This window comes from Leptodactylus fuscus, chromosome 4 (assembly GCF_031893055.1).
Source record: "Leptodactylus fuscus isolate aLepFus1 chromosome 4, aLepFus1.hap2, whole genome shotgun sequence".
Classification (NCBI taxonomy): Eukaryota; Metazoa; Chordata; class Amphibia; order Anura; family Leptodactylidae; genus Leptodactylus; species Leptodactylus fuscus.
In genome coordinates this window covers 103,220,758-103,246,987 of record NC_134268.1, presented here as the reverse complement: position 1 = coordinate 103,246,987, position 26,230 = coordinate 103,220,758, and the positions used below count along the sequence as shown (strand labels likewise).

Sequence of the window (26,230 nt, the reverse complement as noted above, 5' to 3'; positions counted from 1 at the left end):
TAACTTTTGAAGTGTATGCTTTTCAGGAACACTTACCCAAAATGAGATGGTATTCAAACGTCTTCACCTGGGCACTGTATCCTATGGAACAGATACAATGGATGAAATCCAGACCCATGTAGCGAGTTCCTACTCTGTGGTAAGTCCATTTTTTAGGCAGTGTAAGGTAAATTTGTAAGTAAAATGAGGTGATAAATTAACAATATATGTAGCATTTCCTTTTTTTCTATGCATGTAAGAGCCTTATAGGGATTGTATTATTCAAAAACACATTTTCAACTAAAAGGCTATTCATCTCTTACCTTTGAAGGTATCTTGAAGGTCCGCACCGCCGTTTTTGAATTTTTCTTCATGGTGCACAGAAAAGCCTTCCCCCTGTGCTATGAACACAGCATTGTCATCCATTCCAGTGCTGCCTTTCTTCTTCATCGACTATTTTACTCCTATTCTTACAGGAGACCACCACTAAATGACTGTAGGACATGTGTTGTTCCATTGGCCGTTTTGTGGTGGTCTCCTGTAAGAAGAGGAGGAGCATGGGCGAGAGAGCACAAGGGGAACTCCCCTTCTGCTTTCTGTCCACAATGAAGAATGAAGAGAAATTCAAAAATGGCGACGCCACCCTTCAAGATAATGGTAAGAGATGAATAGCCTTTATAAAGGCTATTCCTACGTGCTTTTAGTTTAAAATGTGTTTTTTAATGATAGAATCCCTTTAAAGGGATCCTATCATTTAAACACTTTTGCAGAAGAGGCGGTTGCTGTTGAAGATGGAGGCGTCGCTGGAGAGAGTTCTCTGGCAGCATTGGGGACGCCCCCAGTGCTATCTGAGTTCTTGGGCCCACCCCCAGTGCTGCAAAAGAACTCATTTGCATACCGGTAAAAACCGAACTGCGGGCTGGAGGCGACTGATAAAGGTAGGAGACGAATAGACTTTCTTAAGGTTATTCCGCACCGCCATCTGTACAGTCTCTCCCTCTCCTTCTGTCTCTACCCCCTTCCCTCATAGATTGTAAGCCCTCGCGGGCAGGGCCCTCTACCCCACTGTGCCAGTCAGTCATTGTTAGTATTATATCTACCTGTATATTCTGTGTACTGTATGTAACCCCCAAATGTAAAGCACCATGGAATTAATGGTGCTATATAAATAAATAATAATAATAAATAAATAATAATAATAATAAATAATATTCCGACGTGTCAGCTAGAAAAAAAGTGTTTAAATGATAGGATCCCTTTAATCCTTACTAGGAACATGTTACTGACGTCAAGTCTTCATGGGAAGTAAGGGCTAGTTCACACGGGGACATGGACGCTGATTTTGACAGCGGATTTCGCGGCCAAATCAGCGTCCATACAATGTATCCCTATGTGAACTGCTCGCTTTTTTTTTTCTGCTAGCTCGCTAGCAGAAAAAGAAGCGACATGACCTATCTTTCGGGTGGAAGCCGCTCGCGATGGGCCGCGGCTTCCGCCCAGCCGCAGCGCCCTCCATGTCGGCTCATTCATTTGAGCCGACAGCGGAGGTGAAAGCCGCGACCGCGATGGTCGCGGCGGGAGCAGTTCACATAGTGTGGACATTGTATGGACGCTGATTTGGCCGCGAAATCCGCTGTCAAAATCAGCGTCCATGTCCCCGTGTGAACTAGCCCTAATTCTCCACATCTCTGCTTTTGTGTGCTTACTAATATTATTGCACTGGAAATTCAGATCCATTATAGGTGGAAATTCTTCATAATATGATTATTAATATTTCAATACACAGCATTTCTAAGCAAGTCATAATGGCTTGTTATTTCGTAAGAAGGATGCAATGCCTTCAATGCCTTTCTTGCTTAGCCTGATAAGGCTACATTGGTCACAAACTGACCTTCTTCCACTGTCTCACTCTTAGTTATCAAATAAGCATGGATTTAAAGTGAACTGCCACTTTTAGCATATGCCTAGGACAGTTGTGCTGTGACCTGTAGATGTAATTCATGAGCTGGAGACATAGAAGAGCTACTATTAATAGATTGTAGTTATTTTTATACCTTCATGCCGGAGTCTAGGTGAGCGCTCTGTGTGAATATAAACCCACCTGTTGTAAGCGGTTAGCCGTACACTGCGAGCAGATTGTGTTTACCTAAATCCTAATTAAACATACATGAAACCCCTCCAGAAACACGCAGAGAATTTTCAATTTGTGATAATAAGTGTTTCCAGTCACCTAACCAGTTAGGCGGTGGCAGTCTGGTGACATTGATTTCCCTCCCTTGTATTGTGTCCTGTGTTATTAATAAAAAAAAAAAAGACAACCCTCTTGTACAATAATGCAGGAGAGAAATCTATTATAACAAGATTATATTTTCCCACTGGAAGCATTCCGTGACAGAGAGCATAATCTTTAATGGAATCTGTGTGAAATTAAATTATACAAGCATCAATAAACATAACATAATTCAGAAGGAGTAAATCAGCTTAATTTATTTGCGTCTGTAATGACATCGGCGAATGTAGAATGCAAATGCAAAGGTTCAAAGCAGGAGTTGAGAAGCAGATGAGCAGAAAAGTTAAACCCATTATTATACAGCACTGTAATTTGCTGGGCAGTGTGTTCACGGATCAACGGCTCAGTGCACTGAGCCCAAGACAGCACATGGTTCCAAAGTGGGCTCTTCTTAATGCGACAGCACATGGGGACATGGTGGGTGTATATTATACCATGTAACGTTAGGTATCCATATTGCATGTCTAATAATGATGTTATGATTACGATAGGTGTAGCCTGGCTTCATTCTACCGAATTATGTACTGTACACCTTCAAACCTTTACCTCGACTCACTAGTATTCGTTGCTCAAGAATAGTCTTATATGTCCATGAAATGCCATAAATCCTTTACAAGGAAAAAACCTTGTCTAAATAGCATTTCAATCTAAAATAAAAAATACAATAATAGTAATTGTAAAATTTTACTCCATCAGATATAATTAGTGAAGTTAACCACTTCCGAACCGCCCATAGACTATAAACATCCGGGAAGTGGTTGCCTTGTTCTGACAGGACGTACCGGTACATCCAATCAGAACACAGCAGTTGCACAAGATCGTGCAGCTGCTTTCATTGGGAGCCGGCTGTAACTTCAGCCAGAGCTCCCAGAGAGAAGACAGGGAAGATTTATTCCCTTCCCTGCCTTCTCGATCGCTGTGTATACAGCACTCAATGATCGCTGTATACACGGCTATGGGCGCCGCCATGATGCGGCCGCCCTCTGACCCGGCAGGTCACGTGATCCGCCGGGAGCAGCGTCTTGCATGAGCTGCTGGGTCCTACAGGACCAAGATCAGCTCTGTATACTGTGTATAGCAGCGTGCAGGAGGCTGTATTCCTCCTGCAACTGAGGCTAAATGTACCAGCCCCAGTTATAGGAGAAATCAGCCTACAGTACAAAAAAAAAGTGATCAGATGTCCCCAAAGGTCTCTTATGACCTTATGGGGACACCATCTGAAAAAAAAATATTAAAAAATTAATCAAAAAGTTAAAAAAAAATGAAATAAAATAATTTAAAAAATAAGTAAAATAATACGCCAATAAAATGACGTTATTAAAGGTTATAGCCCCACCCCCGACGACGACGATATAAAATAAGTTACCGTAATGGAGAGGAAAAACTATTTTATAAAGTTTTTTCAGTTGCACTTTGTGTTATTAAAAAAAAAGAAAGAAAAGTAAAAACCAGACACAATTTCCCTCCTATTATGTTTATATTTTCCCGGTTAAAAAAAAATTAAAACACATTCGAAAATAAAAACAACATAAAAATAAAGCCCTATGTGTCCCCGAAAAAAAAAAAAAAAGACGCAAAAATTAGTTTAATGAGATGCATGAGAAAAATGTTATATCCCTCAAAACCGCACATACAAAATAAACCTAAAATGTGTCTGGTCCTGGACCACAATTGGCCCGGTACTGAAGTGGTTAATAAAAGCACTGTCATTTCCCATCTGCCCCAGCTATTACAGGGCCCATGACCCAGCTTTCTCAGTGGCAGTAATATAAGAGTGCTGCGGTTCTTTCTATTCTATTGCTATTGGACTGAAGAATCCTACCGCTGACACCTGTAATCTAAAGAGGAGTGTGGTACCACTCCCTAATGAGTACTATAGGAAGTAATGTAAGAAGGAGGGGATATCTCTCAATAACTTGAAAGATTTTACCATTCAGGATTGAATGTTAATGATCTATCCTAAAGATAAGCTATTCCTTTTGTAAGATCGGATAATCCGTCTAAAATGCTCTAACCTAATAATAATAGGAAATTTCTGTTTATGCATTTTCTTAATAGATCATTGCCAATTTTAGTGCACAGTGGTTTTATAATCTTTTGTGAAAGTGTTCTATATTTTGATGAAAGTGTCCTTGACTTTTGGTTTATGTTTTAAAGGTGCCACCCCAAACAAATAATAATAATACCAGTTCAACTCCTTCAAGAAAAGTCCAATCTTCAGCACCTAAAGTACGTAAGACTGTGAACAGTCGGGTCCACGAAGGAGTGAAAGCGATTGCTTTGTGCCATAATGTTACTCCTGTCTATGAATCTCGTACTGGTGTGAATGGGGAAGCCGAGAATGCTGAGGTGGATCAGGACTTCAGTGATGATAACCGCACGTACCAAGCCTCCAGCCCTGATGAGGTCTGTGTGCTTTTTTCTTAATCTTACTTAGTTCTAGTTTTCATAGCTTTTATGCAAACTTCCCAAATGTAACATACATTTTTGCAATAACATAATGGTCAATGAATAGATAGAAAAAAAAGCTATCCGGGTCTTTTTGGGGACGGATCCGACATAGCCTCATGGCTTTCAGTATAAATAAATGTTTGATCAGTATGAGCAAAGAGGAGTATTGCTAAAGGGGAATTCTACTCTATTGACCATCTAGAAACCCCTATAGCTTTAGTAATGGATGCAGTTCCTAGTCATCTCAGAAGCACCAGAATTCATTTTATACTTGCTGTTTGTTTCCTTAACCCAGAAACTCCTGCAGTGCTCATCATAAAATTTTCTTTATGGTTTTCCATGACATGCAATATAACCAGTGGCTTTTACAGTCAAATACTGTATGGAAATATCAGAACAGAGTGGCAAATATGGGGCATAGGTTACCAAGAATTATTTGCTTTGAAGTGTTGGCTTTGTTGACAATGAAGTCTGATCTGAGTAGCATGTTATAGAGCAGGAGGAGCTGAGCAGATTACTACACAGTGTTGCTGGAAAAGAGTCGGTGAAGTGTCATGTATTCAATTAAGCCTCTGTTCATACTGGGCTAGGAGTCCAGTGGGCAGTCCTATGGCTGACAGCTATCTCTGTGCACACACATATGTTGGGGAAGAGTATGTTGCAGGGCTCCAAATTAAATAATTAATTAACAGGCCTAGATGGACTACAGCCATCTTTGACCTGGAGAACTGATTAAGACACAAGATGGTGGTGTATCAAAAGAGTTCTGATTTATTGTTACAGAGAGTAGCATTTATACAGACAAAAGCAGGTTGGACTTGACATGATTGGTTATAACATAAGCTGTGGCACATGACTATTGGATAAGGTCTGCATCTCATTATTGCACTCCAACCTGGGATGACCTTTAAAGAAGAATCTAAAGTATTTATGTGTAAACCAACATCTTACACTAATTCTAGATGTATATCACAGCAAGAGAGATAATGATCACATGCTGGTCCGACGGTCAATAGGTTATTCTACACACACCCTCAAAGATGAGACCCTTACAACAGATAAGGAGTTATAACCCAACCATCAACATTCCACACGCCTTATCCCCTAAAGGGGTCTCTTAGACTCTAAACAGACATTTTCATAAAGTTTATATAAGAAAAAGGTTACAAGATGGCTGACAGAATATAAGATGGAAGATGTGATCATAACAGTTCCCCCATTTTGAGATAATTGGATACAGGAATTCATATTTAGGTACTTCAGTGACTTAACGTCTACTGCTGGACCTTTCCAGATTCCCCTCGTATATTCCTGTATTCCAAATTAATCTCAATCATAGTTCTGGCCTGTTATTTTCAGTCTGCTTTGTATTTTTCAGAAAAATAAACATAAGATTATACATTCACTTGCTTATACTATGTATCATTACTTCAAACACTCCCTCTTGTATTATGAAAACAGCTATATGTAACATGACTGAGGATAATATGGGCTATGAGTACATATCCTACAGTCTGACACATTCAGATCTTCGTTCAAGATCATATGATGTTTAAAGAAAAAACTTATTGTCCCACTCATTGTCAAATGTTCTATGCAGGCTTATCGCCAGAATAATCTATAACAGTAACATCAGGAGAATCTTCATCGCTGTTTGTGTAGAGACTTCTTTGCAATGTGAAGCATGGACACAGTTAGGCTTTCCGTCAAGTTTCATAGAAGTATTAGTAGTTAGCAGCACTTGGAGCGAATCATCAAATCTTGGTTCAAGAGGATTTCTCACGTGTCATCAATCTCTTGGCTCAAATGAATAGGTCCCGTCCACTAACTTAAAATCTGAGAAGGAGGAGAAAACTCAAAACTATACATTAGTCAGATGTTTTTGCCAAGACATCACATAGTCAGTCAGTACACCATACTACAACCCTAACCTAGGGGCTGACCCAAAGTATATGGGCTAAAACCAATTCTTCTGTCAGGAGGGTACCTTACAGAAAATACAAATACAAGTGACACACTACATCTTTCGATAGCCGTCTACCTGCAGCCCACTTGTGATGGCTTTCTTCACCAGATATGCCCCGGGCCATCCTGAAGAGAAATAACTATACACACAAGCACGTACTTATACCGTCTCATCTTTAGTAGTTACTAAAGTTATAGTTATAGCATATAGTTATCCTGCAATCTCTGGAACAGGTACAAGGGCTCTGGGCATGGCTCAAGGAAACTTTGCTTTTACCACATGCCATGCAGGCTCACATATATCTCTGTCAGTAGTGATACTAAATCCTGCAGCCGCCCATCCTCCGCTCACCAGGTCACACATGGCTACTACTAAACAGTGCACTTAGAAATGAGCTGCTTATGCCTTCAGTGGGGACAAATGCTATCAGTAAAAATACTCTCTTACCACCGGAGATCAGGACTTGTACATCCTCTTTCAGTCCTGGACCATTTTTGGTGCTTCAGTGTTGTAAAACCTGAAAAGAGAGCTAAAAGGGGTTTTTGGGCCTAGTATAGTGACCAATTATCAGTAAAGCATATCCCCTAGGCCTCTGCAGCTGGGTTAGTGGCAGTGTCTGCCCACACGTTACCTCTACTTTCTTTCATATCAGCCTTGGTGTGTGCCTTGACTTTTGACTATACCCACCTGTGTGGGGGCAGCAGCAGGGTCCATCACTATCTGAACAGCCTGGAAATCCTTTTAGGCTTAACATTTAACCCTACAGAAAGCTCTCGCTCTCCAGATTGGACCATAGTCCCACTATATCAAACACCTACCCTCAGACATTGTACCCTGTCTCAGTGATGGCTTCTAGTTCAGCTTCATGAGCTGAGACCCATACAGTTCCATAATGGTTCTACTTGTGCTTGGTTTTACCCGTGGTTTACCTCATATTCAGTGACCATGACATATCTGGTGCAGAATCCACCATCATTCCCAAATCGAGAATCATCTAAAATGAAAGAACTCTCATCAGAGTTAACAATAGATTCATCATTTACATAACCAAATCAGCAAAAATAAAATTAATTTTAAGTTATCTGACTTTTCCCCCCCCCTGAAACTATTGTTAACAGGTTTAGATGGGACTTGTAGTGCAGCACAGAATGCAAAGCTAACATTAGAAGACATAAATAAGACACACTGCAGTCTGCTTTGTTTCCACTGCAAGCAACCCTTGTGTCTTGTCATGGAAGCAGCTGAGCTGGCTTTTCCCAAACTTGTTATACCTGTAGTACTACATATCCCAGCAGCTTATTTATACAATCCCAAGTAAATTCAGTTCTCTAAAACTTCTAAACACTCCAGAATTACAACTAATTCATTGATTAGATAAAACTTTTTCACAAAATAATTCCCGATTGTTAACATTCATGGATTTATAGTATAAACCCATAACCAATATTTATATTACCAGTATAAAGCCCATGTGATATACTTGATACACACTAGCACCAATAAACACTGATTACCTAGTACATAGTACATGTTATATCAAGTACATCTCATATTCACCAGAAGATAGATATATATATGTATATACAGTCCTATGAAAAAGTTTGGGCACCCCTATTAATCTTAATCATTTTTAGTTCTAAATATTTTGGTGTTTGCAGCAGCCATTTCAGTTTGATATATCTAATAACTGATGGACACAGTAATATTTCAGGATTGAAATGAGGTTTATTGTACTAACAGAAAATGTGCAATATGCATTAAACCAAAATTTGATCGGTGCAAAAGTATGGGCACCTCAACAGAAAACTGACATTAATATTTAGTAGATCCTCCTTTTGCAAAGATAACAGCCTCTAGTCGCTTCCTGTAGCTTTTAATCAGTTCCTGGATCCTGGATGAAGGGATTTTGGACCATTCCTCTTTACAAAACAATTCAAGTTCAGTGAAGTTTGATGGTCGCCGAGCATGGACAGCCCGCTCTCAAATCATCCCACAGATGTTCAATGATATTCATGTCTGGGGACTGGGATGGCCATTCCAGAACATTGTAATTGTTCCTCTGCATGAATGCCTGAGTCGATTTGGAGCAGTGTTTTGGATCATTGTCTTGCTGAAATATCCATCCCTGGCGTAACTTCAACTTTGTCACTGATTCTTGAACATTATTCTCAAAAATCTGCTGATATTGAGTGGAATCCATGCGACCCTCAACTTTAACAAGATTCCCGGTGCCGGCATTGGCCACACAGCCCCAAAGCATGATGGAACCTCCACCAAATTTTACAGTGGGTAGCAAGTGTTCTTTTTGGAATGCTGCTTTTTTTGGACGCCATGCATAACACCTTTTTGTATGACCAAACAACTCAATCTTTCTTTCATCAGTCCACAGGACCTTCTTCCAAAAGGAAGCTGGCTTGTCCAAATGTGCTTTTTCATACCTCAGGCGACTCTGATTGTGGCGTACTTGCAGAAACGGCTTCATTCTCATCACTCTCCCATACAGCTTCTCCTTGTGCAAAGTGCGCTGTATTGTTGACCGATGCACAGTGACACCATCTGCAGCAAGATGATGCTGCAGCTCTTTGGAGGTGGTCTGTTGGTTGTCCTTGACTGTTCTCACCATTCTTCTTCTCTGCCTTTCTGATATTTATCTTGGCCTTCCACTTCTGGGCTTAACAAGAACTGTCCCTGTGGTCTTCCATTTCCTTATTATGTTCCTCACAGTGGAAACTGACAGGTTAAATCTCTGAGACAACTTTTTGTATCCTTCCCCTGAACAACTATGTTGAACAATCTTTGTTTTCAGATCATTTGAGAGTGGGCTGTCCATTCTCGGCGACCATCAAACTTAACTGAACTTGAATTGTTTTGTAAAGAGGAATGGTCCAAAATACCTTCATCCAGGATCCAGGAACTGATTAAAAGCTACAGGAAGCGACTAGAGGCTGTTATCTTTGCAAAAGGAGGATCTGCTAAATATTAATGTCACTTTTCTGTTGCGGTGCCCATACTTTTGCACCGGTCAAATTTTGGTTTAATGCATATTGCACATTTTCTGTTAGTACAATAAACCTCATTTCAATCCTGAAATATTACTGTGTCCATCAGTTATTAGATATATCAAACTGAAATGGATGTTAGAAACACCAAAATATTTAGAACTAAAAATGATTAAGATTAATAGGGGTGCCCAAACTTTTTCATAGGACTGTATATTCAACAATGGAAAGGAACTCATATCTACTTGTCACCACCCTCTATGGGGTTATCAATATCTTCATCTGCTACCTGTGGAGACTGAAAATGTAACAATACAGACATAGGCAAACAGAGCATGTGCATAGAGCAAATACATGTAACACATATGGTCCCATTCACTTCCATACATACATGCAAACTTCACACTGGAGCTCCAGACAACACACATCCATTAAATCATAGAGAACTTGTCAATTTTCATATATTTTGTACAGTGATATCACGTATTGTCTCTTTTCCTACAAATAATCACAGAGTTAGTTATAATTCCTGCACAGCTGAATATTGAGGAAAAATAAACAAAGCAAGTAATTAGATGGCTTCATCTTCTCATCAATGTGTATCACTGAAAAATAAACATAATAATGATTATCTAAAATTTATGCCATTAATCCAATTCTAAAGACATTAAATATGATTTAAACAGCCAATACTGATACCAACATTACATATTAATATCTTTTCTTTTCTTTCGACATACCATCTATATGACCACCTTACCCTATACAGTTACAAATTATTAAACCATATATTCATAATTGTCCATATATTATACCAGTGGTGTTACAATGTTACAATCTCACTTATAGCTGACAACTTAGCCACCTGCTGTCTCCCCTTCCTCTCCCCCTCCCCCTTCTTGCTGACTTCTACCAAACCTGTATACCATGATACCTCTGCTGTGGATATACAGAGGACAATAGGAGGTGGGAGAAGTGCCTGACCTCAATTAGAGACACACAGGCAGCTTCTGATCTTTTTCTGCCATTTTTCCTTGCATAAATGCTTCAACAATAACAGTGTTTTTCAAAGCATTATTATAGACCTGATTTTACCCAAAGTCTACTACCTTGGTGAGTGGTCTGCCACAATATACTTCAGCGGACTTTCCCTATATCTTTATCTAGTTACCACTCATATATAGCTGCTAACAACACAATGCAGACCACATTAACCCTTTTAGCTGGACTGTGAGTGGGTGCTCACTATACAGTCCCTTATACTAAGGAAAATATACAAACACTTAATACCTTATTTCTGTAACCATTCTTTCCTATACCCTTACTTAATGTTATCCAACTTTTCAATATCTTTACTTAATTTTTGATCCTGAACCCAGCCTCTATGGATGGAGTCAATTCCTTGCCAATGACTACTGTCACGGGATGGTTAGAGTCTATACTATAGGCAATGTGTAATATATATTTCATGTGGAATGTATTCTCTAACCTGTTATATACATCAATGTGTAGTTGGCTGATTAGGGTCTAGTGTGTTAGCACATTGTATGCAAATACCTCTAACTAGTGAGAACCAGTGAGGACAATGGGTGGAGATAATCTGATCAGTGTCTCCAAGAAGATGTTGGATGGTGCATTGTCCATAGTAGACAGGGAGTCTGCTCTCCTTGGTATAGGTGAGGGGGGAAGGATCTGTGACTCAGCCCTTCCCACCCACAGATATAGGTGTAACAGTCTTAGTATATAGTGGTAGTGAGTAGTTAGTATGTGTTAGCCGGCCTGTGCACAGCTCTGCAGAGAGCCAGGATTTAGTTACAGGACCAAGGAGCCAAAGCTATCATTGGATTGTGACTTCTGTGGACTTATTGTTATTACGGTTGATGTGACCGCCGCCGGCTACTAACTTTGTGGATTACAATAAATTGCTGTTGTCTCCCGACCTCTTGCGTCCGTGTTGATTCAAGATATCCTCCGGGGGAAGGACGTATACCTTTGCTCCGTGACAACTGGTTGGCAGCGGTGGGATCAACAGCGGACAGCGAAATGGACTACAGCAGCTCAGCGATTAATGGAGCCACAACCTCAGAATACAGGAACTGGACTATGGCAAGTCTACAAGTAAGGGCCCGGGAACTAAACCTGAGTTACCAGGGAAGAACGAAAGATCAACTGATCGAGGCACTGGAGGAGATGACCCTGCAAAGCGACCATGAGGAGGGCTGCCCGCAGGAGACAGTAGAGATACGGGAGTGGCAGGTACAGACCCAAAAGAGCAGATGGGTTGTTTTGTATGAGGAGGAATTGGCAGTGCTGGGGCTAGGAGCAACTGCAGAGCAAAGGAGTAGAGCATTACAGAGGGCTCAGGAAACGGAGAAGGAGGAACAGAGAATGGCGCATGAAATGCGAATGGCTGAGATAACTACGAGGAATTATAATCAAATGTCGACCCCCAGCCCAACAGTGAGAGAACCACCATATGTCTCCCATAAACACTTCAAGACCTTTGAGGAAGCGGCTGGGGATGTTGATGGATATTTTCAGGACTTCGAACACCAGTGCCACCTGATGGAAGTCCCAGAGAAGGATTGGGTCCGGTATCTGGTGGGGCACCTACGAGATGGGGCTGCGGAAGCTCTCAGAGCCATGGACCCTAGTGATCAGCGGGACTATGAGGCCATTAAAAGAGCAGTGCAGAAGTATTATACAGTCACTCCAGAGACCTACCGAGTTCAGTTCCGCTCTTTGTCTTACAATGGGGAAGCTCCTTTCACATGTTCGCCCACAAGTTGCAGCAAGCATGCAAGCGCTGGCTAGAAGGAGAGGAGGCTGTCACAGTCGATAAGATCCTCCAAGTCATACTTAAGGAACAGTTCTTTTCCCAGTGCCCCGCTGAGATCCGTGAGTGGGTGCTGGAACGGAACCCAGCCACAGTTGAGCAAGCTGCTTCCCTTGCAGATGAGGGCCTGACCATCAAGCCGCAGTGGAAGAGGTTGTTTGCAGAGGAGCGGAAAACTACCACAGTCCGCCAGACACCCTTCATCCAGCCACCCACCTTTCGTGCCTGGCCTCAGGATTACAATTCCCCCTCTACCCCTGCCCCAGCCCATCGGCCTCCAGCTATGAACAACCCTGTCCCTAGACAACGACCTACTGGAAGAATGCTAGAGCGCAGATGTTTTGGGTGCGGGCGGCCTGGACATTTGCAAGCTAGTTGCCCTGTTAACATGGGGGCACGGGCCACCGTGGCATCCCGGCCTATTCACTACCTGGGAACCACCCCTAGGACAGAAAGTTTGGCCCCATTTCCAGATGACTCCATGAATGACCCATCTGTTCCACCTCCAGGGGTCTATGGGATTCAGCCTTCCGCCACACATCACGCAAACCTTCAGCGGAAGCACTTGCAGGAGGTCCTACTGGATGGCCGAACAGTTGTTGGATTCCGGGACTCGGGAGCTTTCCTAACGGTAGCGGACCCCCGAGTGGTTCGACCCGAGGCCCTAGAGGAGGGCCCTGGCCTTTCTATCGAGTTGGCAGGAGGTACTCGGAAACGTATTCCTAAAGCTACCGTGGAACTCGACTATGGTTATGGACCAAAACGATGCACAATTGGTGTGATGAGCGGGCTGCCGGCCGATGTTCTGTTAGGCAACGATGTTGGAAATCTACAGTGCCACTTTGTGGGAGCAGTGACCCGAAGCCAAGCTCAGAGAGACGCCAACATGGATCGACCGGATTTTCTGCCAGATGCCAGCCCTTCAACCCTACAACTTTACCATTCAGTACCGCCGAGGGAACCAACACCAGAACGTGGATGGGTTATCCCGGCAGGAGGACATATGAACTATAGAGACTGATGTGCATTCCCCAATTTACCTGTGTAGGCCAATTGTGTCATGCACATGTTTTGAGAGGGGGAGGGGTTGTCACGGGATGGTTAGAGTCTATACTATAGGCAATGTGTAATATATATTTCATGTGGAATGTATTCTCTAACCTGTTATATACATCAATGTGTAGTTGGCTGATTAGGGTCTAGTGTGTTAGCACATTGTATGCAAATACCTCTAACTAGTGAGGACCAGTGAGGACAATGGGTGGAGATAATCTGATCAGTGTCTCCAAGAAGATGTTGGATGGTGCATTGTCCATAGTAGACAGGGAGTCTGCTCTCCTTGGTATAGGTGAGGGGGGAAGGATCTGTGACTCAGCCCTTCCCACCCACAGATATAGGTGTAACAGTCTTAGTATATAGTGGTAGTGAGTAGTTAGTATGTGTTAGCCGGCCTGTGCACAGCTCTGCAGAGAGCCAGGATTTAGTTACAGGACCAAGGAGCCAAAGCTATCATTGGATTGTGACTTCTGTGGACTTATTGTTATTACGGTTGATGTGACCGCCGCCGGCTACTAACTTTGTGGATTACAATAAATTGCTGTTGTCTCCCGACCTCTTGCGTCCGTGTTGATTCAAGATATCCTCCGGGGGAAGGACGTATACCTTTGCTCCGTGACAACTACTATTCAGAAGTCCAGTACAACAACAATTTGCTACAGCTGTTCACCACGGCTCTACTCTCTCTCTTCTACTATCTCTTGAGCTGTTTTCCATACTGGCTGACTCTGCACTTCTCCCATTCTGTTCTGCGTGCTTTTCTTTCCTACTTTCCACTGTCTCTTATCTGTCCCTTTTTTTTTTTTTTTTCTCTCAGATACAACACACTATATATACTGTATCTAATTCAAAAGTGACTTTTAAGATCAGTTTAGAGGATTTCCTCCTTCCCTTCTGTCCTTTTTTTCCAAGATACAGCACACTATATATACTGTATCTAAATCAAAAGTGACTTTCAAGGTCCCTCTGCCTTTTTCCTGCCCTTTTTTTTCCAAGATACTACTGTATCTAAATCAAAAGTGACTAATTAAGGTCAGATGGAGGGTTTTTAGGGATCACTATGTCCCTTTGTCACGTGACTACTTACTTTCCACAGAACACAAATGAATACAATGAATGCACAACCACAACAGATTTTAGCCCAAGTTTCTATCTAGCAACATCCATACAACATACTGCTCTTAGGTTCTTTGCAAAAAAACTTGAGATATCTATATAAGGAACATATGTGTTTACCTCACACTCGGAGAGGAATACAAAAAGTCCTTAGAAAAACAGATCAGATCGGTAAGAAAAAAGTTCTTACCTGCAGCTGCTGACTTTTTTGGATCTGCGGTTCCAGGAACTTCTGTAATCACTGGTCGTCCGGGGGATCAGTAAACCGTCTCCTTATTTCTCAAGCTGCACGTTGGAAGCGCCAATTTGTTGGGGAAGAGTATGTTGCAGGGCTCCAAATTAAATAATTAATTAACAGGCCTAGATGGACTACAGCCATCTTTGACCTGGAGAACTGATTAAGACACAAGATGGTGGTGTATCAAAAGAGTTCTGATTTATTGTTACAGAGAGTAGCATTTATACAGACAAAAGCAGGTTGGACTTGACATGATTGGTTATAACATAAGCTGTGGCACATGACTATTGGATAAGGTCTGCATCTCATTATTACACTCCAACCTGGGATGACCTTTAAAGAAGAATCTAAAATATTTATGTGTAAACCAACATCTTACACTAATTCTAGATGTATATCACAGCAAGAGAGATAATGATCACATGCTGGTCCGACGGTCAACAGGTTATTCTACACACACCCTCAAAGATGAGACCCTTACAACAGATAAGGAGTTATAACCCAACCATCAACATTCCACACGCCTTATCCCCTAAAGGGGTCTCTTAGACTCTAAACAGACATTTTCATAAAGTTTATATAAGAAAAAGGTTACAAGATGGCTGACAGAATACAAGATGGAAGATGTGATCCTAACACATATAAATATATATATATATATATATATATATATATATATATATATATATATATATATATTGTGGGGGGAGTAGGCTCAGCGGTAGCAGCAACGGACCCAGACAGTCAGAGACAGACACACAAAAATCTGGTATAAACAGGTTTTACCCTGTATGTTTATTTTTCAAAAACTGCCAGAAACAAAAACAGGCCTTAACTTCAGGCAAAAACAATAAAACAAAACCTGCTCACTTGAGCTACTAACTAAACACAGGAACACTAACTGTACGTGTGGCTTGCTCCAGCCACACGAAAAAAACCAAAGCAAAACTGAGGCTGTGTTCACACAGGGCTCTCACCAGAGGACAGGTTATTGTGACCGGACCCGGCACCTCCTCTCTCCCCCTGGAACTGCCCAGGACTCAGAGCTTGACAGGATTTTATAGGGCCTTGATGAGCCCCAGCTCCCACCTGTGCATGAGCTCCTTCCTGCACTAGGACAAGAAGTGATTAATCACACAGGTGAGTTTTTGATACATCCCTTGGTCAATTTCTCTCACCACACATACGTGAGGAATCTGGGGGAGATATAGCGACCTTCTAGAACTTTCCCTGTCACCATCTCACTATATATATATATATATATATATATATATATATATATATATATATATATTCAGGGTCTGGGGTTGCTAGGTGGGGTGGCATAGACACAAAAGTCCAGTTTCTTTAGTCCAAAACAAAGGTAGAGTTTTATTTTCACTCAAAAGGGTAGTGCAGCAACAAATGGAATCAATACAAAAATTAATACATAGAAAGAAGAAAAAATGGGGGCACTCACCTAGGCACCTTTTCTTAAAAAAACATTTCTTTATTCGTTTTTATAAAAACATCTTGGGAGAGATCGACCATACATCAAGGCATAGATGGAAAAAGGCGACAGGCGTTTCGCGCAAAGCAGAGCTTTTTCAAGCCATATAGAACATCTATATGGCTTGAAAAAGCGCTGCTTTGCGCGAAACGCCTGTCGCCTTTTTCCATCTATGCCTTGATGTATGGTCGATCTCTCCCAAGATGTTTTTATAAAAACGAATAAAGAAATGTTTTTTAAGAAAAGGTGCCTAGGTGAGTGCCCCCATTTTTTCTTCTTTCTATGTATTTGAATATCTTTACTTCGTGTGTGAGCACCTCCTGCAAAAAGGCACGAACAAAGGATACAAACTTCCTCTTCAATGTTTAAAAAGATATCAGTGATGCTGGTATGAAAATTTGAGGGTTATATGCAGTGCCACCTTTTTTCTTTTCTTTTTTTGTCTATCTAATCCAAAAATAAATCCCTGCCCGGCTAGGCACTAACTAAACATAGAATCTATCACCTATCACCTAGATTAACAGAAATCCATAAGCCAGTAGAATTATTCAGGACACAGCTCCAAAAATGTGACCTCTCTGTTGGCTCTCTAGCCAAGCTCTTCCCAGAGTCTGCTGCTGGAGCTGAATTCTTAAGCTCCCTTGATGAGCAGACTCTCTGCAGCTGAGTCGCTGCCGGAACATCCCCAAAGTATGGATTGGAGGGGGGTGGAATGACAGGTCCCACTACCAAACTACCTGCCATTCCTAAAAATCCAGCCCAATACTGATCATTTACCAGAATGCTCAGCAGACGAAAGTTGTCTGTTGAGAACAAACATTCCTTCTGGACTTTTCTCATCTCACCATCTCACCCACCTTAGTAGTCTGAGTGAGATGTACACCCCCTCCATTACCTGACCAGCCTACTGGACTCGTAAGTCCAGAGGTCTACATGATTAAATCCCAACTTGACAGGGTCCCTTTAAGATTTTGAAAATGGTGTCCCGAGCTGAGTTAAAATGTATAATTACTGAAATATCATCTTCTATTCTTTTGCAGCCAACCGGTTCTAGTTGCTTTGCCATTCCGTGTCATTTTAGCTTACAAAAGGTAGAAATGTGCATCCTGTGATTTACAAAGTACAACGGCTACATCATAATTTTTTAAAGAGTACTATTGACACGAGTCATGGAGCCTGAGGAAAATAATGTAAATGGTTCATTATTTAGCTTATTGAACTTTCTTGCAGTCACATTGACAGATGATTCCAGTTTTTCCCAATCACCAAAGTACCATTTTAAAAGCATTTTTTATTGAATAAAGTGCTTTAAATATTGCACCCTAGAGCTTTATGCAAGTAAATGGTTCAATTGATGTTTTTACCTTACACTCAGCATTTCCATGTCTAAACAGATTTGCTTAATACATAGCACTGTCGCTTGATAAACATCATTTTAACCCTGAAAGTGTTTTACGTGTAAATACTATTTCATATTCTTCTGTGGAATTGTATATACGGTGTCAATTCTATACAAATGACACCTACTGTGTGCAAACTCTGAAATATATGGTAACAAAAACAGCTTTTCTAAGAAAAAATGTGGGATATTTATCAATAGTTTTGTAGGAAGCATGCACTGAGATCAAATTGTTAGGACATATTTTTTGTCATCTCATGGCTGGTTTCTTCATTGTGCATTAGGTCACTAACAAATGTCTGTGTGAGGGGAATAAGCATCAGGCGTGTTGGAAGGGAATGAATTTTGTTTGATTTTTTTTTTTTTTACCAATCTTGACATGTATTTTAGGTTTTTCACTAAGTACAGTTGAGTTTACAGATGAATAGAATACATGTAGGCAACAAGTGGAAGAGTTTTCTTTACTGTGACGATTAAGGTCAGGGGAGCGTTGGGAGACCACCAACACACACTAGCCATTAGCATGTTTGGCATATATTTATGTATTGTTTATGGTCACCTTTAGTGAATCACCGCCATTGTGTTTTGTAACATTTTCTGTCCTCTTTATTGTAATTCCAAAGTAAACCTGAGATTTGTGAGCGCTATACTTTGGCTATCTCCAACACTCCAATTGAATTGAATGAATCTGTGCTCTTCACACTTTAATGAAGAACATCCCACACCCCTTAAGTGAAGAACATCTATAAGACACCTGTGGTATTATACTTCGGCAGGTACTTTTGCTGCATTTGGTCTTGGCCTTATGATCTATGGCAGTGACTGCATGGAACCTCTAGGCCAACAGAGCAATTGGTGCCATTACTATCATACGTGGTGCACTACTTATTCTAGTGTCCTCAACAGACATTTCACCTGCCATTTATTGTGTATTGTGCCCACTGGACCACAATAACATGGGCATAATAGTACACACGCTCTTTATAAATTGGTCACAAATTCACTTTAGCTTGGCCATTCTGCTTGAGTCCCCAGAGGGAGGGAGGAAGCAAATGATGGCTGCCATTTAACTTGTGCCGTCTTTGTTTCCGCCTTTAGAAAAATCAAGAAGCAGTGATTTGTCCTGATGGACATGAAAAAGGCAGTAATATAATTTTCTATGGAAATATGCAGAAAGCTGCAGTCAATTATGACATGATGCGTGTTTTTGTCATCACTCATATTCGTCTGTTGAGGCCTGATCTACAAGATGGTAACAAGCTGTCACCTGAAGACACATGCCACAGGACATATTATTGTCCAAGCTCTGCTGGATTCGTTTTTCTTTTAGTATTCAAAAAGCGGTGTCCGATTATACACCGCTCATTGTTTCTTATGATAAGTGATCAATATTTCATTTTCTCCGAGAAGGTAAAAAGTTTCATGTGTCTATCACTTGCCAGATGAACAGCCGCTGCATAACAAACATTGCTTGTAAGCAGGAAAAGCCATTGACAAAATCATAACTACATGGCTTTTAATTGTCATAAGTGTATGTACACATCAAGCGTGGAAAGCTAGAGTTGACTTAATGTAATAAACAATCATGAAAGGATATAAACCCAGGCTTTCTGCTGTAAAGTGCAGAGGTCAGAGCTCCGTCTAATTCAAGAACATGCTGTGAACAGGGACCTTTAAGACCTTTGGCCTTTCTGACCACTGACATTGATTGGTCTTGTTTGCTAAGTACTGCTTACCATAAGCCACAGATTTATTGCCTTTTTTATTAAGTATTACAATTATTGTTCTAATCAGCAGTGTATGCCTGCCGTATACTGCGCACTTATATCACTGTTGCAGTATCATTACTGGACATTGGAGAAGAAAATAGTGCTCTGATGTGCACTAACTTGATGTGCTCTGACAGGTATGCTTTTGTCTTGATCTAAGACTTTTTTATATGCTTTAAATTTAATATAGTGTTTTTTTTGGATGGAAGCAAGTCTCAACCAGAAGGACTATTCATCATGGGGTGTGGTATCATCAGAAACAAAGATTGATCTTTATATTTTTTCAGTAAGGCATGGAATAAATAAATTAGAGTCTGTTGTTTTACCTTGTTAATAATTGACACATTTAGCTTTACTTAATTCATTACACTTGTGATCACTGATATAGTCCATTTTGAGTATATTATTGTGGGCAAAGCTGCCAACACACCTAAGATAGCTGTTGATGAAAGCATCTTTGGTGGACAACTATTCCTCCCAAACCTCCATCCACCTGCACACACTCAAGAAGAGGGGTGTAAGATGTTGCCCGTCACCTCTGTCAGCAGCTTATCTTCCATGAGAACAAAGAGTTAGTCACGTTGAAATACATTTCCCTGTTCTCCTTTCCCATGACATTTGCCATTGGGACAATCTGGACCTCTCCATACACATTACATGGTTAGCCATTCCCTACAAAATTGGCATGTTTGACCAACGTTTGTTTAATGTGAATAGGCAGTTTAAGAGGGTATTTTGATAACCATATTTATTTATGTAGACAATGAAGAGTTAAATATGTTTTCAAATATAAATAATGAAAAAAATGTGCAGATCTTTAAAGATTTTTCTCTAACCATCTTTGTCCCTGCTTTCTCTGCCCCAATGATGCTGCTCAATGCTGGCAGCTCCTCCATCTGATGTATCTTACAAGTCTCCTGCTCACACCAGTGCAATGATGTACAGTACAGATCAGTGTATAAATGCCCCAGCAATAAATAATCGGTCATATATTTTCACTGTGGCAGAAATGAAGGACTGTCCACGTAAATTGTGATTGGACCTATGTGCTAGAACAAGAGGCCCTGATGTTTTGTCCAGCTGATGAAAAAATGCAGCAGAAATACAGAATACTGCCGTCATACTCCCCTTACCCCATTGTTCTTATTCCTGTTTTTATTACTTATTTTGGTCCATTTGTGACCTACCTCAGCCAGTATTTGGCTCATACAAAGCGTTCACTTCCTGTTGCATGAAGAGGCTTCAGGAAGTAGAGGCTAGCAGAGATCCAGAAAGGGTTAGAATGGGAGTGCTAGGAGATAAGTGATATACCTTCATATACAGGGTATCCGGAAAGGGTGGACTTTAGTCGGTATATGAAGCGTTTTTTTATTAATGAACACGTGACCGGAAATGCACCATGGTGGCGCTGCAGGTAGACCAACACAGTGCATTTCTGCAGGATGATTTGCCGGTGTTGCTCGAAGATATGCCTTTGAACATCAGGGCAAGGATGTGGCTCCAGCAGGATGGAGCACCTCCCCATTTTGGCTGTATTGTCCATGAACACATCAACAACCAATGGCCGAATCGGTGGATTGGACGCGGCGGGCCTTTGCTGTGGCCCCCTAGCTTGCCGGATTTGACACCACTTGATTTTTTTCTTGTGGGGACATATCAAGTCTGTTGTGTATGCAACGCCTGTGCCAACCTATGAATAGCTTGTGATCCGCATCCAGGCTGCGCTTGTAGCGGTGAGGGCCATGCCAGGAGTCTGTGAACGGATGCGTCAATCCATGTCCTGGTGTTGCACTGCTTGCATCGAGGCAGGCAGCCAGCACTTCCAGCAATTCTTGTAATAAGTAACAGTGATTAAACTGTCTTCCCATTAAAGCGCTTTCTCCTCTATGTTTCTCCTTTCACATGGCGCAGCGAGGGATAGGAAACCGACATCTCGGTCTACCTTCAGCGCCACAACGGTGCATTTCTAGTCACATGTTCTTTAATAAAAAACGCTTCATATACCGGCCAAAGTCCACCCTGTCATTTTGTGTACTTACTTTCCGGACACCCTGTATATATACGTTATGTTTTAGCATTCTTTTTTCAGATTTTTTTAGCAGCAAGAAATCCCCATTAACCCCTATATATGTTGTCTTATGCCCTAATATAACATATCGTATGGGGCTGTCCTAGTGGAACGAACGCCATTATTCTTAGAGATGTAGTGTATGTTTATATATGGTTATAGAGAAATGTAATTATCTGGTTACTAGAGACATTAATATGCACTTTCTGCAGACTCTCTTGTTGCACCCACTCATTTTGATGGACATTCACTATCAAGATTAAAAGGAAGTACGTTCTGCCTTATAAATGGAGTAATGTAAATTGAGCAAAGAGCTTAAATATTGTTTAAATCAGAAGAGACTTGCTACTGCTGGTGCTTTGTGTAATGTATGAGCTCTGTCATTTTGTTTAATTCATTTTTGCGTGCGTTCAGTGAAGTAAGACTAATTGTTGTTGTTTTGTCAATGCAAAGAGCAAATCATTGTCAGTAGCATAAAACCATCATTTGCCTGACCTTTGGTGCCCTATGAAGAATAAATGCTCTATATGTTGTCTGAGCTATTGACCGACAGTCTTTTCAAATGCTCCAGCAGTATTTTTAAAGTCATAATTGTATTATATTTTAATAGTCGACGCTTGTAATTAAAACAATGACAGCTAAATGTGCTTGTCATTAAATTGTCATTCACAGAGAGGCGGACTAATGCATGGGTCTTTTTTCTTATTACGTGATAAAGGTGATGGACAGCTACTGTGTATTTATTTTATGTATATTATATTTACATTACTATGATATGTTTGTGTCGATTGAGATCTTGATGATTATCTAGATAAAACATAAATAGAAATGTATCATCATTTGCTAATCTGGGCTGGTTTGTCTTTGTGTCACCTGTTATATGTATATTTATATACATGTGTGTATATCTCCCAGGAGTAGGGTGGGTGTTTTGTTTGGAATCTGTGACTCGGAGCTAACCATAGCATTTAAAAGCAAAAGCCGAATTAATTACAGTGCAGATTGATGGATGCAAGTTCCAAAGGTTACACGCGTCACTCAAAATAAGCACAGGAAGCGCACGCTTCCTGCCTGGGAGTAGCACACTAGTTTGTTAAATGGGGAAAACTACTAAAATTTACTAAGTTTATTTCCTTATCAATCTTTAATTCAAGACACTTGTGCTTCAGCTATTTGTAGATATATCTCTAAATGTTTTAAAGTTTTAAATTGACAATTTGCAGGATGCGAAACTTTAAGTGTCTGCGTATCTTCCAGATTCTAAAGTTTAGGGAAGCACGGTTGTAGGCATCATGATATATTCCTAAGGTTTTATCTTTAGTCCACTGACTGCTACATTTGGAAGTTTAGGGTTTGGGACAGTCACATGTATAGAGGTATAACCTGTGTATTTTAGGGCATTTATACGTCAGTGATTTTCAGTGAAACTTCTGTTTCATTTGTTTATTTGCTGCACCTTGGCACATGCATCATGTGTGTATACATCTATATAGAGTGTATATGTCATACATTGGAGCAATATGGTTTCTATGTCAGTATTCCAGTGTTAGTTGCTGGAATCAGAATGCTTGAGTCAAAATCTATATGTTAAAATCTGCACCAAAGTCTACATGTACATGTATGAAAAAACTTTACAGAAATTACAAGGTGTTGTAAGCCGATGGCTGGTAAGGTAATGGAGGGGGTGTACATCTCACCCAGACTACTCAGGTGGGTGACATGAGAAAACTCCAGGAATGTTTGTTCTCAGCAGACAACTTTCGTCTGCTAAGCATTTTGGTAATTGCTCAGTATTGGGCTGGATTTTTAGGAATGACAGGTAGGTTGGTAGTGGGACCTGTCATTTCACCCCCCTCCAGTCCACATTTTGGGAATGTTCTGGCAGCGACTCAGCTGCAGAGAGTCTGCTCATCAAGGGAGGCTTACGAAGTCAGATCCAGCAGCAGACTGGGGGCAGAGCTTGTCTGGAGAGCAAACAGAGAGGTCATATTTTTGGAGCTGTGTCCTGAATGATTCTCCTGGCTTTTGGATTTCTGTTATTCTAGTTGCGGTAACCTATTCTATGTATAGTTAGAGCCTAGCCAGGCAGGTATTTATTTTGTATTGTTTCCTTTTGATGCTGCACTGCCTTTTTGAGTGAAAATAAACTCTACCTTTGTTTTGGACTAAAGAAACTGGACTTTAGTGTCTATGCCACCCCACCTAGCAACCCCAGACCCTGACAGCGTATTACTGTACAGTGTTGGCCAAAAGTATTGGCACCTCTCAATTCTGTCAGATAATACTCGTTTTCTTCCAGAAAATGATTGCAAGCACAAACTCTTTGGTATTAATATCTTCATTTATTTTGCTAGCAATGAAAAAACACAAAAGAGAATGAAAAAAAAAAAGTCAAATTATTGATCATTTTACACAAAACTCCAAAAATGGGCCGGACAAAAGTATTGGCACCCTCAGCCTAATACTTGGTAGCACAACCTTTAGACAAAATAACTGCGAACAGCCGCTTCCGGTAACCATCAATGAGTTTCTTACAATGCTCTGCTGGAATTTTAGACCATTCTTCTTTGGTAAACTGCTCCAGGTCCCTGAGATTTGAAGGGTGCCTTCTCCAAACTGCCATTTTGAGATCTCTCCACAGGTGTTCTATGGGATTCAGGTCTGGACTCATTGCTGGCCACTTTAGAAGTCTCCAGTGCTTTCTCTCAAACCATTTTCTAGTGCTTTTTGAAGTGTGTTTTGGGTCATTGTTCTGCTGGAAGACCCATGACCTCTGAGGGAGACCCAGCTTTCTCACACTGGGCCCTACATTATGCTGCAAAATTTGTTGGTAGTCTTCAGACTTCATAATGCCATGCACACGGTCAAGCAGTCCAGTGCCAGAGGCAGCAAAGCAACCCCAAAACATCAGGGAACCTCCGCCATGTTTGACTGTAGGGACTATGTTATTTTCTCTGTAAACTCTATGTTGATGCCTTTTCCCAAAAAGCTCTACTTTTGTTTCATTTGACCAGAGAACATTCTTCCAAAACGTTTACGGCTTTCTCAGGTAAGTTTTGGCAAACTCCAGCCTGGCTTTTTTATGTCTCTGGGTAAGAAGTGGGGTCTTCCTGGGTATCCTACCATACAGTCCCTTTTCATTCAGACGCCGACGGATAGTACGGGTTGACACTGTTGTACCCTCGGACTGCAGGGCAGCTTGAACTTGTTTGGATGTTAGTCAAGGTTCTTTATCCACCATCCGCACAATCTTGCATTGAAATCTCTCGTCAATTTTTCTTTTCCATCCACATCTAGGGAGGTTAGCCACAGTGCCATGGGCTTTAAACTTCTTGATGACACTGCGCACAACAGACACAGGAACATTCAGGTCTTTGGAGATGGACATGTAGCCTTGAGATTGCTCATGCTTCCTCACAATTTTGCTTCTCAAGTCCTCAGACAGTTCTTTGGTCTTCTTTCTTTTCTCCATGCTCAATGTGGTACACACAAGGACACAGGACAGAGGTTGAGTCAACTTTAATCCATTTCAACTGGTTGCAAGTGTGATTTAGTTATTGCCACCACCTGTTAGGTGCCTCAGGTAAGTAACAGGTGCTGTTAATTACACAATTTGGAGAAGCATCACATGATTTTTCAAACAGTGCCAATACTTTTGTCCACCCCCTTTTTTATGTTTGGTGTGGAATTATATCCAATTTGGCTTTTTGACAATTCTTTTTGTGGTTTTCCTTTGAAGACAAATTAAATGAAGATAATAATACCAAAGAATTTGTGATTGCAATCATTTTCTGGTAGAAAATGAGTATTATCTGACAGAATTGCAGGGGTGCCAATACTTTTGGCCAACACTGTATATACCCCTTAAAATGAACCACCCAATTTTCTGCATGTTAATCCTGATCATATGCATATAACCTTATACTTTTTTTTCTATCAGTTCTCATGTTTGGCCTATAACAGTGCAGCAAAAACTGCCTTTGTAAATATAACCTAAATTAACATAATCTAGTAGTATTCATGTATCTATTGACACTAGGTTCACATTAGTGTTACATCTGTGTTTTTTTGGATCTGTATGAGTACCAGAACAATGAAATGGTGGTTTGTAGAGATGAGCGAATATACTCGATCGAGTAACTGCGCCACATAGCTCCCGGCGGCAGGGTAGGTGGGAGGGGCAGTAAAAATTGGATGCCCCGGAAGTGTTTTTGCACCAGGAGCTATGTGGCCGAGGTATTCGATCGAGTATATTTGCTCATCTCTAGACTGGTTTGCTAAAATAGCAGTGGGGTCCTTCGTGTGTCTGCCCTTTAAAACTGAAACATGTAGAGGAATAAGTCTTTTTCCTCCCCCAATTTTCAGGCAGACACTGATATGGAGACTCTAACATAGCAATATCACAATCACAGGCTATATTCACATCTGCTCCATACGTGAAATTACAAACCTGGGTTTGACAGACCAAAGCTGTGCTACATCTGTGTGTTAGCTGTGTCATTATATTCACATTGATCATATTGATCGTGTTTTTTGTGGTAGTAGGACGGGGGATATCACTTCTGATTATGACC

At 40.9% G+C, this 26,230-nt stretch overlaps 1 protein-coding gene across 2 annotated transcripts in view; it reads left to right on the top strand.

The window, feature by feature from the left end:
* ATP9B (ATPase phospholipid transporting 9B (putative)) overlaps positions 1–26,230 on the top strand; it is a 249,056-nt gene that overhangs the window by 181,721 nt on the left and 41,105 nt on the right. For both annotated transcript variants that reach the window (XM_075270907.1, XM_075270906.1), the window contains exons 14-15: positions 27–139; positions 4,427–4,675. In XM_075270907.1, coding sequence (XP_075127008.1) covers positions 27–139; positions 4,427–4,675 — 362 coding nt within the window. The remainder of the gene's footprint in view (positions 1–26; positions 140–4,426; positions 4,676–26,230) is intronic.